Raw genomic sequence first — 15,686 nt, forward strand, 5'->3', positions numbered from 1 at the left:
TTGCATTTTCTTGCACGTACACAATTTTACTTGTGCTAGGATGTCAGACTGTTAGACCATGGCAGTTAAGCCTGAACATGTCTTCGCTTCCACCCAGAACAAGGTGAAAGTAATGCCCTAAAGGGCAATTATGCCCACAGAAGTTTCTCCCTGAGCTCTCCCAGTTGTATGGCTTATGCCCCAAAGAATCAGAATTTATATCCCATCAATTTTTTTCTTGTCTGATGTAATTGTGGATGGTCTCATTTTCTATATAAATGTCTAATCCTTTTTACAAGCTTTTGACCTCAGTGACGCTTTGTGGCACTGGGTTCCACAGGCGAGTTATGGATTATGTTTAAAATATTTTCTTATTGACTTTCCATTTTTAAACTGTTTTGCCTTCCAGTTTCATACAAGACCACCTGTCATGTTTGGCACTCTCCAATGGGGAATCCTGACGCGGTCTACAAACATTAATGGATTTAGCCTCCAAACGCCTGGCATGGTAGGTGAGTATATTATCCCTGTTTTACAGAGGGTGAAAATTAATTACAGAACACTGAAGTGACTTCACATTTGAAGGATTTATTTAGCAGTTTAAATACACACGGCTGGTGTGTGTATTTCTTCCTTGAAAGATGATCATTATTATTATTATTATTATGTATATTGCAGTAGCACCTGAGATCCAGACCCTATTTTGCAGCACACTACACAGAAGCAAAGCAACAGATAGTCCTAAATCATGAGCACACAATCTAAATAGACAGTAAATTAAGCGGAATATTCTTGTTGATTTAAGCTCTCCAGCTCCAAAAATCTGTTAGCCTCCTGTCATAATACAGAGATCATGTTGTTATTATTGTTTATTTTTACTGTGCTAGTGCCCAGAGGCCCCAGTCAGAGGCCCAGGTCCCATTGTGCTAGATGTTGTACACGCACATAACAGGCCCTGCCCTGAAGCACTTACCATCTAAGTTTAGGAAGGAGACACCACAAGTGGATACAACCAATAGATGGGGGGAGTACAAGGCAACAGCGAGATGACTCTGATCAGTGTGCTAAGCAGCCATTACAGCATCAGACCCGCCAAGTTTAGACCTCGATAAATAGGACCAGCTGGAGAAGAAATATAGACACATGGCCAGGTTCTACTGTCAGTTACACGAGTTCAGTCCCATTGACTTCAGTGGATCATGGATTCCTAAAGGCCCTATGACTTTGGAACTAAGAAAAATGATTATGAGTAAAATGGAAAGTTAGTGGGACTTAGGTGTTATATTCATGGCATACACATGGAGAAGTTGGATCAGAACATAAATACTCTTGCTGGAAGGTTGCAACGTAACACAAATTGATTTCTTAGAATTCTGAATGATAAGACACAAAAGAACTCTGAAACAGAGAGAGACAAAGCAGGCTACAACCAAAGAGGCGCATCTCACCACACCCAGATCACATGTTTCCCTCAGAGCCCCCTAGCCTGGCTGCAGGGCCAGGCAACCCCCTAACACAAAGTGACAGCATGTCATTTTGAACACAGTTTCCAATACTCCACATTAGACATCTGACAGTGACACTTTGGAGCATTTTACCCCAAGCTTCATCACTCTGAGACATGATCCCTGCTTTAAAGACAACAGGAAGAATGGAAATATCTCTGAATCTTAAAAAAAAAAAAAAAATCTGGATTTTAAAAGAAACAGAAAAAGAGGCTCATGATCTGTTCCCCTTCCCTGCACTGCAGAAGAAGAGAGACAGCAAATGTAAGAGCTGAACTGATTCACTGACACTGACCCCCACCCCTCTCAACCTTCCTCCCCTCCAGCTCAATTGCAGAAATCAGTGTTGCAGCAGGTGTAGTCATAAGTAAGGTGAGATTCGTCGGGTGCCCTCACCTTGCCGCAATTTTGCACTGAGGTGCAGTTCAGCCGGTAGTAGAGAGGTAATTTCCCTGAGGAGAGAGATAGAAAAGGGGCATGGTTAGAAAAACATACATCCACTCAGGCACAGCTTGCTATGATCAGCTGGGAGACATTATTATAAACCAGTGGTGCAGGCTGTGTGCTGCACTCATTACCCCGTATCACTGAGGATACTGCAGAACAGGGAGTTCAGAGGAAGGCGGATTAGATTACAGTCTATAAGTACCTACATGGGGAACAAATATTTGATAATGGGCTCTTCCATCTAGCAGAGAAAAGTCTAACACAGCGGCTCTCAACATTTCCAGACTACTGTACCCCTTTCAGGAGGCTGATTTGTCTTGCCTACCCCCAAGTTTCACCTCACTTGAAAACAACTCGCTTACAAAATCAGACATAAAAATACAAAAGTGTCACAGCACATTATTACTGGAAAATTGCTGACTTTCTCATTTTTACCATATGATTATAAAATAAAGTAGTTGGGATGTAAATATTGTACTTACATTTTAGTGTATAGTACGTAGAGCTGTATAAACAAGTCATGGTCTGTATGAAATTTTAGATTGTCCTGACTTCGCTAGGCTTTTTATGTAGCTTGTTGTAAAACTAGGCAAATATCTAGATGAGCTGATGTACCCCCTGGAAAACCTCTGCATAGCCCCAGGAGGTACACATACCCCTGGTTGAGAACCACTGGTCTAACACCATCCAATGGCTGGAAATTGAAGCTAGATAAATTCAGTCTGGAAATAAGGCAAAAAATTTTAATAGTGAGAGAGTAACTACCCATTGGAACAACAAGGGTCATGGTGAATTCTCCATCTCTGGCAATTTTTAAATCAAGTTTGGATGATTTTCTAAAAGATCTGCTCTAGGTATTATTTGGGGACAGGTCAGGCTAGATGATCACAACGATCCCTTCTGGCCTTGGAGTCTACGTTAGTGACATTGATGAGTGCAGGCAAAGCTACCTCACTGCATGGCTCCATGCATCATCTTTTTCTGATGCAAGCAGTGCTTGGTGGTACCATATGCCAAAGAAGATGTTGGTGGGACTCTTATACTTAATGAGTGGCAACAGGGTGGGGCCCGGGAATTTAAATGTGAATACTTTTGGAGGGGCGCGTTAAACACACACAAAGATGAAAGGTTTGCATGACCCTCTCCCCCTTTTCTCCCCCCACCTCTGGAGGGGACGCCCAGCAGCCAGGAGGCAACGGGTCCCTCTGGCAGTGGCACTTCCTGCAGCCCAGGGAGGGAGGAAGCAGCAGGGTAGCTGGCTGCCAGCTGAGCTCCACCTCCCCCTACAGCTGCTGCTTCTCCTTCCCTGCTGCTGGGCTCCCATCCCTGCTTTCCAGATCCCCGCTGAGGTGAGTCTGGAGCTGGCTGGAGGCAGCGGCAACATGTAGGATTCCAACAGCAGGGAAGGAGAAGCAGCAGCTGTGGGGGGAGGAGGATCTCAGCCGGCAGCCAGCCGCCCTGCTGCTTCCTCCCTCCATGAGCTGCAGGAACACATGGAGATTTGGGGGGGTGCACCCCTTTGCCCCCCCTTGTGCACACCCCTCACTGGCAAATACCACTGGGTGCTTCTGTAGCATCTCCTAGTTAAGAATCTCCAAGGGATTTAGGGAGCAAAATGTTGTTCTCACTTTACGCCACACAGCAGAGCTGAGCCTCAATTCTCCAAGAGAACAAAATGTCATTGAAATGTTAGATCCATTTAAAAAAAAAATGAATTTTTTCATGGACATGTTTATTTACCTTTCTCACTTTCTGAAGATTTCTGATAGAGCTAAAGAGAAGAAAAGAAATGGGTGTTTGTGGGGGGGAAGCCTGTTGGTTGTTCAGTAATTTTTCCACATTTTGGTTGTTGTTTTCATCGTACGTATTTCTGTATTGTCAATTTTACTCACCGGATGAGATACCTATATATATGGTATGAGTAGTTCCATTTTGCTGTGAGTAGTTTTACCGACTTTGGGATTGTGAATATATATGATCTCTGAATCCTTAAAAAACAAAACAGAACAACTCTGGATTTAGAGAGAGAAAAAGAGAAAAGGAAACTAATCTTTTAAAAAAATAAATAGCATTTGAAAATTCTTCAGTGAAAAGTGACAGATTAAAAATTGTTATTTGCGATGTTGTTATACCTGTGTTGGTCCCAGGATATTAAAGCAAGAAGGTGGATGAGGTAATATCTTTTATTGGACCAACTTCTGTTGGTGAAAGACACAAGCCAGGGCCATCCTTACCCATACGCAAAGTACGCAGCTGCATCGGGCACCAGGAAATTTGGGGCACCAAATTTCCTGGTGCCCTATGCAGCTGCGTGCTGCTCCAGCCCCTGCTCCACCCCTTCCCCAAAACCCCCGCCCCTGCTCCACCCCAACACGGCCCCCCCCCCCCCGACTCCACCCCTTCCCATGAGGACTGCAGTAGGGGTCGGGCCTGCACTCACCTGGCAGCGATACGTGGAGCGACCCAGCCCCAGCCCGCTCTGTGCCACCGGCTCCCAGTCTTCTCGCCGGTAAATGCTGGGGGCCAATTCCCCCTGCCCCCCAAGCCCCAAGGCTGCGAGCCAGGGGAGCAGAGCAGAGTGGGCTGGGGCTGGGTCACTCCACTTCCCAACGCCCCGTGAGTATGGGGTCGGGCCTGCCCTGCACTCACTGGGCAACAGGAAGTGGAACGACCCAGCCTCAACCTGCTCCGCTCTGCCGGCTCTTGCTGGGGGGTGGTTTCCCCTGCCCCCAAGCCTGCTCCTGCTCCCCTGCAGAGGCCTGGGGCCACACACACACCCCTGCAGCGGGGGGTGCTTAGGGCACCAAAATGGCTAGGGACGGCCCTGACACAAGCTTTCAAGCTTCCACAACTTCGACAACCACCATCTGTCCATCAAACTCTCTCTCGAATAGTGGATCTCAATGAGGGATACGCGTACCCCTGGGGGTAAACAGAGGTCTCCCAGAGGGTACATCAACTCATCTAGATATTTGCCTAGTTTTACAACAGGCTACATAAAAAGCACTAGTGAAGTTAGTACAGACTAAAATTTCATACAGACAATGACTTATTTATATTACTGTATATATTATACACTGAAATGTAAGTATAATATTTATATTCCAATTCATGTATTTAATAATTATATGGTAAAAATGAGAAAGTCAGCAATTTTTCAGTAATAGTGGCTGTGACACGTTTGTATTTTTATGTCTGATTTTGCAAGCAAGTAGTTTTTAAGTGAAGTGAAACTTGGGGGTATGCAAGACAAATCAGCCTCCTGAAAGGGGTACAGTACTCTGGAAAGGTTCAGAGCCACGGTCTAGAATACTCCCGCACCAGCAACACCTTCTGCAGTTAAAAATAAATATTTTGACCAGCTCTGCTACACACAGTCCCAGACAACTGTGTGTAGCAGAGAGCACAGAAAGACAAGTGACTTCTAAGTGACACAGCAAGACCCCAGGCCTGCAAAAAATACACCAATGGGCTCTACTTCATGCACAATTGATGTTGTTATTATCACACCTAGAAGGCCGAGTCATGAACCATGACATCAGTGTGCCATGAGTATTTCCGCTGAGTCTGAGATTGTGGACTGAATTTGGAGTTGTGGGCAATGCTTGCAAAGAAAGCAATTACTGCTTTCTTTCAACTTTCCCCCTCCCCATATCCCAGTCTGACTGTTGCTCCCCTGTCCATCAAGTCTGTGGCTGCACAACTTTTGCTACTGGGATAACCCCACTATAAGTACACAGTTTGATGTCAGTTGTCCTTGAAATCCATACATACCAAGAGAAGCTTTAATGTTCACACATCTCTCCCTCCATCCACACGTCGTTTCACCTGATCCCTGAACGCATCCAAAGAGTAGAAACTTGCGTTTGCAGACATTGCAGCGCAGAGCCTCCGCTACGTCAGATAAACAGAAGAAACAACTCAGGGCTTCAACTCAGGGCTTCATCTGACAGTGAGTGGGGTGGCATAATGGAGCATTGGCTATTGAAGTCAATGGGTGTAGGAGCAGACCCACAGCACAAGCCCTAGTACTGCTCCAAAGAAAAACAATAGTTGGTGTGGGTGTAGACAGCATTTCACACTTTGTCCACTAGGGGGACCCATTAAGGGTGTCATCAGTTTGTTGGTCCCGGTCATATATCTTACAGCTCTCTCTCTAGATATCTTAGGAATTTATATGGGCCCTGTTACCATACTGTCTTAGTACTTCAAGTCTTTAATTCATTTATCCTCACAACACCCATAGAAGGCAGGGAAGTGCTGTTTTACCAATGGGAAATAAGCCTAGAGAGACAAGGGCCTGGTCTACACTAACTAGGGTTGCCAATTTTGGTTGGATGTATTCCTGGAGGTTTCATCCCAGGACATAATCTTTATTGAAAGATTAATCTTTAGGTGTTTTATTCCAATTGTTTTCAATTGGTTTCTTTGAGTGATTCCAATAACTTGAACAGGGGTGTGAGATATCCACACCTGAGAGGAGCGTTGTTAAGACAATGTAGACAGCGCTGGGTCAACAGAAGAATTCTCCTGGTGACCCAGCTACCGCCTCTCAGGGAGGTGGATTACCTTTGGGAGAACCCCTCTTGTTGGCGTAGGTAGTGTCTGCACTGAAGCACTACAGTGGCACAGCTGCCGCGGCACCAGTGTAGCATTTTTAGTGTAGACAAGCCCTATAGCTGTGTCTTCCACTGTCTAAACCAGGGGTTCAGTTGGCTTAACTACATCTCTCAGGGCTGTGGACTGTTCAGTGTAGATCAGCCCTACGACCCGGAGCCTCCAAGGCAGGGATTAAATTCTGCCAGAGCTCTCCGGAGTAGAGCTTTGGTAAATAGGCCTGAGCCCTGGCGCTTCCTGTGGAGCTGAAGCCCTGAGCCCTGGCATGCCCCCAGGGACTAAAGCCCCGAGTCCTGGAGCGCCACAGAAGCCCCAAACCTTGGCACACTCACGAGGCTAAAGCCCCAAGATACCTGCTCAGGGGTGCTGGAACGGGGTGGACCAAGGGGCCATGGCTTGTCCACTTTTCGCCCTGGCCCCCTGCCCCTCCTCTTCTCCCTGAAGCCCAGCCCCTAGGCCAGGCCAGAAGCCGAATCCGGGTTGGGATAAGAGCCACGTGAGCAGCTGCAGACTCTCCATCTGCCCTGCGCAGGGAGTCCGGGGGGTGGAGACATGGGCCGGGAGTTGAATAATAATAATAATAATAATAATAATAGAAAAGGGAATAGAGGGGTGGGTGATAGAAAGAGACAGTCTAACTCTATTCGAAGATATGCCACTAAGAAGGCAGGTGGAGGGGCCTGGGCTCCCCGGCAGGGCCAGGGGTAAGAGTGTGGGGTCCTGGAGTGGGCAAGGCATTGTGGACCCCAATCACACACACTTTTAGGAAGAATCTGTCTCCCCTGACCCTGCTCCACGACTGAAACCGGAGCCCCAAATCTGTGGGGGGGGGGGAGAGAATGGGGGCTCCGGGAAATACTGTATGAGAATTTACGCCCTGCTCAAAAGGTATTGGAATCAATCAAGCAAAGAAAGAAAATGAAAACAATGGGAATAAGACACCTAAATACTGTTGAGGAACTGGGGCTAAGGCATGGAGAGAACATGGAATTGAACCCAAGCCAATGGACTAGCCTTTCTTTACAAGCTAAACAAACCCTTGTACTGCAGTGTCTAATAACCAGCCCATTGGAAATTCATATCTGAATTCTGTTCTAGCATCTGGATGTTGTTCTTTTAAAAATTCAATTTAATTCAACTTTTGTCCTGGACTTACCTCCTGCAAAGCACAAGAGAGTGGCAAGTCCCAGGAAAAAAACCTTCATGTCAGCAGAGAAAGAGGCAAGATGAACCAGACAGCCTGAGTGTGCTTCAGCAGAACACCACCAGGGATATCTCCAGAACTGGCTGTGGTGGAGCAGAGTTTCAGTCTTGCTTTCTCTGATCCTGTCGGCTTATGCGGTGCCTGCCCTATTGTAGGGTGGGAAAAGTGAGTTTTAAAATTGCTTTACAGTAAAGAGTACAAATTGCCTGCTCCAGGGACCTTCTGTCTTCCCCCAAGAAAAAACTCAGTGGTCATCACATTTCCAAAAAGGTTGTGAAGGAAGCCTCCAAGGAACACACACAATAGCCGGACCTGTCTGCCTTTATATTTTCTTTCATTAACCATCTTTTTGAATAGGCTTGAAGCTGAGGCTCTGACCACATGAATGTAATTAACAATCCGTGGACAATTTTTGCAACAACGGCTATTTTTCTTTTGGAGCTCTATCCCAATCGCAAATCAGCCAACAAACCATAATAAAATGCTGCTGACAAATATAATCTGGGGCCACATGTCTCATTCTGATCAGCTCCCTTTAAGAAAGATGTAGCTGAGATTCAGATTTTAAGGTGGGAAGGGATGATTGTGATCATTCTAGTCTGACCTTCAGCATAGCACAAGATGTAGAGTTTCACCTACAGATTCCTTCACTGGAGGGATTTATTCTTGGCTTGGAAAAGGTCCAGAGTAGGTCAGCAAAACTGGTCAGAGTAATATGATGAGAGATTTCAGGGACTAGAATTTTTTTAGCCTGATAGAGAGAAGATCTAGAGTTAGATTGGGAGTAAATCTGTTTTTCATATTTTCCTTTTAAACAAATACTGGGAAGTTTGCTGGTATGTTTCACTTGAGAGAAAGAGAGAAAGAGAGAAACAAATATAGTCATGAGCACATAGAGCAGAAAATACACAGATGGGTGCGCTCTTCTGGCTCAGATCCTCAATGCTGTAAATCAGCGTAGCTCCTTTGAAGTCAATGGTCCTAAATTTGTTTAGGTCAACTAAGGATCTGGCCCTCCCTGTTTTGTAATCCATCTTCCCAGGGCCCATAAGTGCCCTGGCTTGAATCATCTTTACTTTTCTATTCAGTCATCTCTTATGATAAACACCCCCTGTTCCCTTTGGCTGAGCTCCAAGCCCTGAAGCAAACACAAAAGCCACCTTCAGTGCCAATAATGTAGCTGCTGAACTCCATACTACAAGCAGAAAACAATGTTCTCTTATGAGTTACTGGACTTCATGCAAGACAAAGGACTTGCTAGAACCACAGGTTTCCTCTTTCTCTGGATCTGCTACCAAAGAAGGGATTTTGACTACCCTAGAAATTACTAGTCTAAGCTTCCACTATTGGAGGGGACGACAGGACCTGCCAGCAAATGACCTGTCACCAGGAGACATTTATAAGACCAAAGACAGGCAAGTGCATGAATGTGCAAAATGTTGGGGGTGCAGCCCATTTGAAAATTTGTATTGAGCTGGAAATGATTAAATACCTTCCACCCAACACAGGGCTAAGTGCTACAAACTTTATATTAGAAGTCCTATGCTTTACCAACTGAGCTAAGCAGGCTCCTGTAGAACACCCTAGCTGATCCTGTACTTAAGTAGCTGCCTATGAAACATCACCTTCTGTAGTAAAGGTGTGTCTTGACCTTTGGTATAAAAGCAACTCAGAACAGTCGGACCCGTGTTCTGCTTTCACTGACTTTAGAGGGTGAATCTTGTGCAGTTAATACTCTTTAAACAGGCCTAATGAAAGCTACAGGTGTTAGCTGGAGCCCAGCATAGGAAGAAGAAGAAAGATGATGAACGCTTTACGTAGAAAAGTCAAAAGCAATTCAAATCTTATTGGGGGATCTCTTACCATGCGATATCCAGCCAAGCAGCCTGCTGGCAAACTGAAGTCCAAGCGTCTGCCGTCTCAAGGTCTCCGCCTGCCTTCTCACAAGATCCACCACAGCTCTACATACAAAGCAATTCTGTTTGAACCAATGGTCACAGGTTGTTCAGTCTCCGGGATGGGGGTGGGGGATATTGTTTCCCTGGAACAATGCTTCCCCCACACACCCTGCACCTGAGTAATCAGGCGCCTCACCCTCCTTTCCAGCACTGTGCTTCCCAAACACAGATAAGTTAACTCTATGTATGTCTACACTGCCGTGTAAGGCCAGGGTTAGTAGAACTCCAGTTCATAGGCGCTGACTCCGTGGGTGCTCCAGGGCTTGAGCACCCACAGAAAAAAAAATGAGCGGGTGCTTAGCACCCACCGGCAGCCAAGCCCCCCCCCCATCACCTCCTGCATACCACGGAACAGTTATTCAGTGGTGTGCAGGAGGCGCTGGGTGGGAGGGGGAGGACTGGGGATGAAGACCGGGGATGGGGCCGGCATTAGGGGGTAGCAAGCAGGGCAATTGCCCAGGGCCCCATGCCACAGCGGTCCCCATAAAGCTAAGTGGCTCAGGCTTTGGCTTTAGCCCCAGGTGGCAGGGCTGGAAGCCCTGGGTTTCAGCCCCACACTGCGAGGCTTCAGCTTTCTGCCCTGGGCCCCAGCAAGTCTAACACTGGCCCTGCTTTGTGGCCCCCCTGAAACCTGCTCACGGCCCCCTGGCTGAAAACCGCTGGGCTAAACCACTTGAGTGGTCATAGTCCTATAACTCCTTCTCACATTCCCCCTCCCCACATGTTCCCAGAAGGACCCGCACAATTCAATCCTGCCCACTGGGAATTCATGGGGAAAGAATCACTGAGTGACTCAGCTTACTACAGCCAAAGAACCATGGGCCATTCTCCCAGACACACAGCTGAGTGTGGACACAGTCATTTGGGTACAGATTTGCCATGTGACTAGGCTAAAACCCAAGCACCAACCACCTGGACTAACTCTGCAGCGAAGACATACCGTATGTGAGTTGATTCCTAGATTGCCCGGAAAGAACTACCCATTTGAATGGTCCTCTCTCTGCAGATCACAGCCTTCCTGCATGCCAGTGGATCAGTTCCCACCCTGGAGCGGGGAATACACACCTGAGGAGAAGTGGGGTAGGGATACAATGGAGACCAGGAGGATAGGCACTGTCCACCTTGAAGTTCTGTTGGGGGAAAAAATGGAGAGTTAACTTCCATTGAGCACTGTGTGCCAGGGAACTCATCCTTGAAACAATCCATTCATGCAGACAGAGGGATGGATCAGAATCAGGATGCAGGTACATGTCCTCTCTGCAGAAGACCCTGGCTTCTTTCAGATCCCCTATGGTCTTTGGGATCTGAGAGTACAGAGCCAAAGGCCATCTGGGGCTGGGGAATCCATCCTCATCCCCTGACAGAATCGTCTTAGAGAACTCAACACATGGATCCTCCATGAATGTTCTGTTCTGAGCCCATCAGTCCAACTCCACCCACTTGTTGGGGAGTCACAGAGACAGAATGGGAGAAGGACTAAAGACCACCAGTATCTGCAGTTACAGTAAATTGTTATTGGTGTAGGACATGCCTTCTGCTCTTGTCCCAGTTCTGCAGAGGAAGCCAAAATAATTCAAAGGTTCCTTTTTCTCTATGGTATGTCCTGACACCAAACACAGAGATCAGTTCAATCCTGTGTTCCAAAAAAAGGAACGCCAGCCATGCAGTGTTCTGTACTTTTGAAAACCAGGGATACAATATATATATATATTTAAAAAAAAACCCTCCTAATAATGTGGGTTATACCAGACCTTTTGTGAGCAGAGAATCTCTACTGTCCATTATCCTTCTAGGTCAGTACATATGGATATTTAATCTTTGTTTTGTATCCCCAAGGTTGTTCTGTTCTAGATCTAGGGACCAACTCTCTCTGTGTTTTCCTTCAAGATACTAGACCCTAAAGGCAGAAATTTGCCTGCACTTTGTGGGAAAAAATAGACCATCATTTGGGAGCTTAGAAGAATCCTAGTGTCAGGATGGCCGAGTAGTCTAAGGCGTCAGATTCAAGGCTCTATCTTCCCCTCTCCTGGGTATTCTGGCCTCTGTATAGAGGCGTGGGTTCAAATCCCACTTCTGACACATCTTTTTGGGGGGAAGGATAGCTCAGTGGTTTAAGCATTGGCCTGCTAAACCCAGGGTTGTGAGCTCAATCCTTGAGGGGGCCATTTAGGGATCTGGGGCAAAAATTGGGGCTTAGTCCTGCTTTGAGCAGGGGGTTGGACTAGATGACCTGCTGAGGTCCCTTCCAACCCTGATATTCTATGATTAATCCCAATCCTTGGTCCTGCATATTTAGCTCCCAGCCAGCAGTTTCTCCCTCTTTTGTTTCTTTTGAGCTAACTACAAATAGCGTCATGTCTCCTTTTCATGTCAGAAACGTCTATTGATTGATGATCACATTTCCCCTGCTTGGAACTTTCCTGGCTTCTGCACTACCCCGGTGAAGTGGGCTAGCAAAAGGATCTGAGTCCTCGCTCCCACTTCCTCTATCCAGAGGCCTCCCTGTCCTTGAGGACTCCCCTTCCACTCTCCTGTCTGGCAGAGTCCTCATAACCCCAACAAGGCTGGGCCCAGGATTCCTGGGGGGCTTGACACCCAACCCTGCTGTGGTCACCTAGGACAGGGGCTAGGGTGTCCCCACTCTGGGGTACTCTCTCTGCACTGGGCACTTCCCTGAACTACTGATCATTACATACAATTTAAAGCAAATACAAGTCATTTAAATCAACAACTAATTTTAAAAAGAATAAGGAAAAATGGGAAAGGTTAAAGGAAACACATCAACCCGCTCTGTGGCAGGGACATCACAAACAGTGTCTCTGGAACATCAGGGCAGTTCACAGTCTGTTCCTTGTAAGTCCCAGGCCTCCTTCTCAGGCTCTGGCTGTGCTGCAGGGATGCTGTGGGTTGGACACTTGCTCTGGTGGTGGCCACACACTCTCAGGCTCTAGGTGGCAGGGCCCTTCTTCCCAGCGTTGCCCCCGCCCTGTCAGGGTTACCAACCCCACTCCGAGTCTGCAGAGCCTCCTGGCTCAGATATCAATCAAACTGTGCTGGACCTGCTGCCCAGGTTCCCCCCTCACTCTCCCCAGCTGCTCACCACACCCGGCTCCGGACTGCTCCAGCCCCAGCCCCAGCCCCAGCCCCAGCCCCAGCTCCAGCTCCACTCTGTCTCAGCTTCAGCCCCACTCTGCCTCAGCACGGCTGCTGCTCTGCATCCAGCTCCCTGGGCTGCTTCTCTGGCCTCTCTGGCTCTGGTTACTACAGCTCTCCTCCCAGGACAGGTCTGCTCCGCAGGCTGCTTCTGTGACTCTGCTCCCAGCACTGACCTGCTTCCTGGGCTGCTTTTCTGCCCCCTCTGGCTCTGGTTGCTGCAGCTCTGCTCCGAGGGCAAGTCTGCTCTGCCTGGGTTGTGCCTCTGGCTTTGGGGCTGCAGCTCTGCTCCCAGGACAGGGTCTGCTCTCTCTGGGATTCTTTTCTGGTCCCTCTGGATCTGGCACAGCTCTCCTCCCCAGCTCAGCTTGAGCCCCTGCTTCCTCCTTAGCTCAGCCCCACTCTGTCTGACCCATGCAATTCCAGCTCACCCGGAGGAGGACGGGACCTCCCTGGCCTCCTGACTCCCTGATTAGCCTGCCCGCCCTGTCATTCAGGTTGACCTGAAGCATTGGTCTCTCCCCATTGTTCCTGGGGACTGTCAGTCTCAGGGTCCTGATTTCCCATCGACCCTTCCCCCTTTAGTACTGGGAGCTAGCAAGTAAAACACCCTCACTGAATGTTAGTAAGGGGGCAACAGTCCCCTTACAGTTTTTTTTGAGCTAACTACAAATAGCCACATGTCCCCTTTTCATGTCAGAAACATCTATTGACTGATGATCACATTTCCCTTGCTTTCCTGTCTAGGCAGGGTCAGGGTGTTAGGAATCAGAAAATAATCACTGGAAATTTCTAAGCCAGCCTTTTAACATACAACATCACTTTCCCCTGTTAAAATAACTCTTATTTTTTTCTATAACACTCCTTCAAATGATGTTAACACAAGCTCTGAGCTACTAATTTCCTTACTGTTCCCTTCATATTTTTAGCAGAATACATTGACATAAAAGAGAAACAGAAAAAAATTAAAACAATTTTCATTATTAATTGAGGGCATGTCTTCTTTTATATAAAAAAGTTGGTTTATTACCATCTTGTTTTACTCTCAAGCCTGTTTTTATAAATCATCACTGATGAAGTAACAAGGAGTTACCGAAATGTACAAGGAATTAATACAAAGTGGTTGAAATCTTCAGCCTGAAAAAATCTCTATGAAAATAAAGAGGGGCTGCGTGGAGACTATGAGAGGGAAGTAGTTATATGCAGCCCAGTGCAGAGCTGGAGACAATGTAGAAAGAAGTAGAGTACAGATCACTGAAGGGGGACAATCAGCTGCTGAAGAGTTATTTTTTCCCTCTCTTGTCTGGGGTAGAACAGAAGAGAAAAATCCTCTCTCGCTCTCATAGGATAATGGAACCATCAATCTGTCCTCTCTTCATGTTGTATTAAAGCTCAGAGACAGGAAAAGACATTTCCTGTCTAAGATCGTCCTGAGAACAGAGAATGCATTTCAGTTCAGGTTGAGAGGATAACCAAAATAATGACACTGTACCTTAAGCAGGAAAACATTCCGCCCAACGTGGGGCTCGAACCCACGACCCTGAGATTAAGAGTCTCATGCTCTACCGACTGAGCTAGCCAGGCTGTACTTATAAGGTGGTCCCATGCATAGTGACAGTGTGGAAGGAGCCCTATGGCCATTTGGGCTCTGAGGTGTCTTTTCTGACAGTAACCTTCTTTCCTGGTTCTTTCACCCTGTTCTAAATAGGAGCTGTTACAAGGCTCCAGGCGCTTGAGGGTTCACCACCGGATAGCCACAGCATGATGGATCACCCCCACCTCTCTGCTTTACACACCACAAGCCAACTCCCGCTTTAAATAGGGTTGTGTTACTGTAATGAAAGCCAGTTTCACTTTCTCCTTTTCTGCTGCTCTTCATTCACAAACCTGACACCCCCTAAAAGGTGCATTCCCCTACCCCCTCTAGCCTCCTTTATTCAACCCTATATTAACAGAAAAGAGAATAAGAAGAACTCAGTTAATTCATTAAACTAGCACAGTTTCCCCTTTGGTTACGTTAACAAGAGAGATCTCTCAATAGAATAACGTCTCCAAGCAGCAGCTGTGGGGCCTTCGGGGTGTAGCAGATAAAACCCTTTGCCAAAAGGATTTAGGAAATAAAAACAACATGAACACTGAGCTGCCCCTTTTCGTCTCCCTCACGCCCAGGGAAATCGTCCCTCTCGCCTCTAACTAAAACAATTCGGAAATCTCTCAGCCAGTGCTCCTGGCGCTTTCCCAGGGTCTGGGAGCCGGGTCTTAAGGGAAATGGGCTGGTTTTGGATTCGAACTATTTGCAACGGGATAAAACTTTAATAATGCAAAACAGCTAACATAATTAGTTTCATTCCACCTGTTTTTCACTGCAGACATTAAAAGACGTGATCTCAGCTGCTAAGGAAAGAGTAAGACAACCTTTTGGGCCACTGAGAGTCATTATTCACTTGCTCAAATGATGTCGAGTCATTTAACTTTCCCCCCATCATCCTGTTGCGATGCCGTTTAATGTGAACGGACCCCTTCGTTCTGTGCTGTTTGTTAGTATCATGCCCTAGAAATAGATGAACTCCTGGAGAGGGCTGTTTGACTGAGCTAATGTGGGAAAGTCACCGCTTCCCAAGAGGGGGCAGACAAGCCGGTTCCCCCCACTCCACACTCATTTTTCCAGGGCATCACATCCCCTGGGGAGAAGCTCCTCAAAGGAAACGTGTCCCCAGGAGTGTCAGAGAAGGGGATGACTGTTTGCCTTAGGAGGTGGGTGAGGGAAACCTGCAGGTAATTCAGTCAGTCCAGCTTCTGATGAAAGTATATGTGGCAGGGCCG

At 47.1% G+C, this 15,686-nt stretch overlaps 1 protein-coding gene and 2 non-coding genes across 3 annotated transcripts; 1 reads left to right on the top strand and 2 right to left on the bottom strand.

Moving 5' to 3' along the window:
• Positions 1 to 592: 592 nt before the first annotated feature.
• LOC102943971 lies at positions 593 to 6,068 on the bottom strand. Its single transcript, XM_043528518.1, has 5 exons — positions 6,014 to 6,068; positions 5,642 to 5,825; positions 4,372 to 4,447; positions 3,672 to 3,702; positions 593 to 1,984 (listed from the first exon to the last, which is right to left on the bottom strand). Exons 1-5 carry the CDS (start codon positions 6,066 to 6,068, stop codon positions 1,812 to 1,814), a joined length of 519 nt encoding a protein of 172 aa, XP_043384453.1. The 3' UTR covers positions 593 to 1,811.
• A 5,612-nt stretch (positions 6,069 to 11,680) lies between these two features.
• TRNAL-CAA lies at positions 11,681 to 11,789 on the top strand. The gene is made up of 2 exons: positions 11,681 to 11,718; positions 11,744 to 11,789. It is a non-coding gene; the product is annotated as a tRNA-Leu (tRNA).
• A 2,585-nt stretch (positions 11,790 to 14,374) lies between these two features.
• TRNAK-CUU lies at positions 14,375 to 14,447 on the bottom strand. Its single transcript has one exon. It is a non-coding gene; the product is annotated as a tRNA-Lys (tRNA).
• Between the last annotated feature and the right edge of the window lie 1,239 nt (positions 14,448 to 15,686).

The sequence above is a fragment of the Chelonia mydas genome, chromosome 14 (assembly GCF_015237465.2).
Source record: "Chelonia mydas isolate rCheMyd1 chromosome 14, rCheMyd1.pri.v2, whole genome shotgun sequence".
NCBI classification, from domain to species: domain Eukaryota; kingdom Metazoa; phylum Chordata; order Testudines; family Cheloniidae; genus Chelonia; species Chelonia mydas.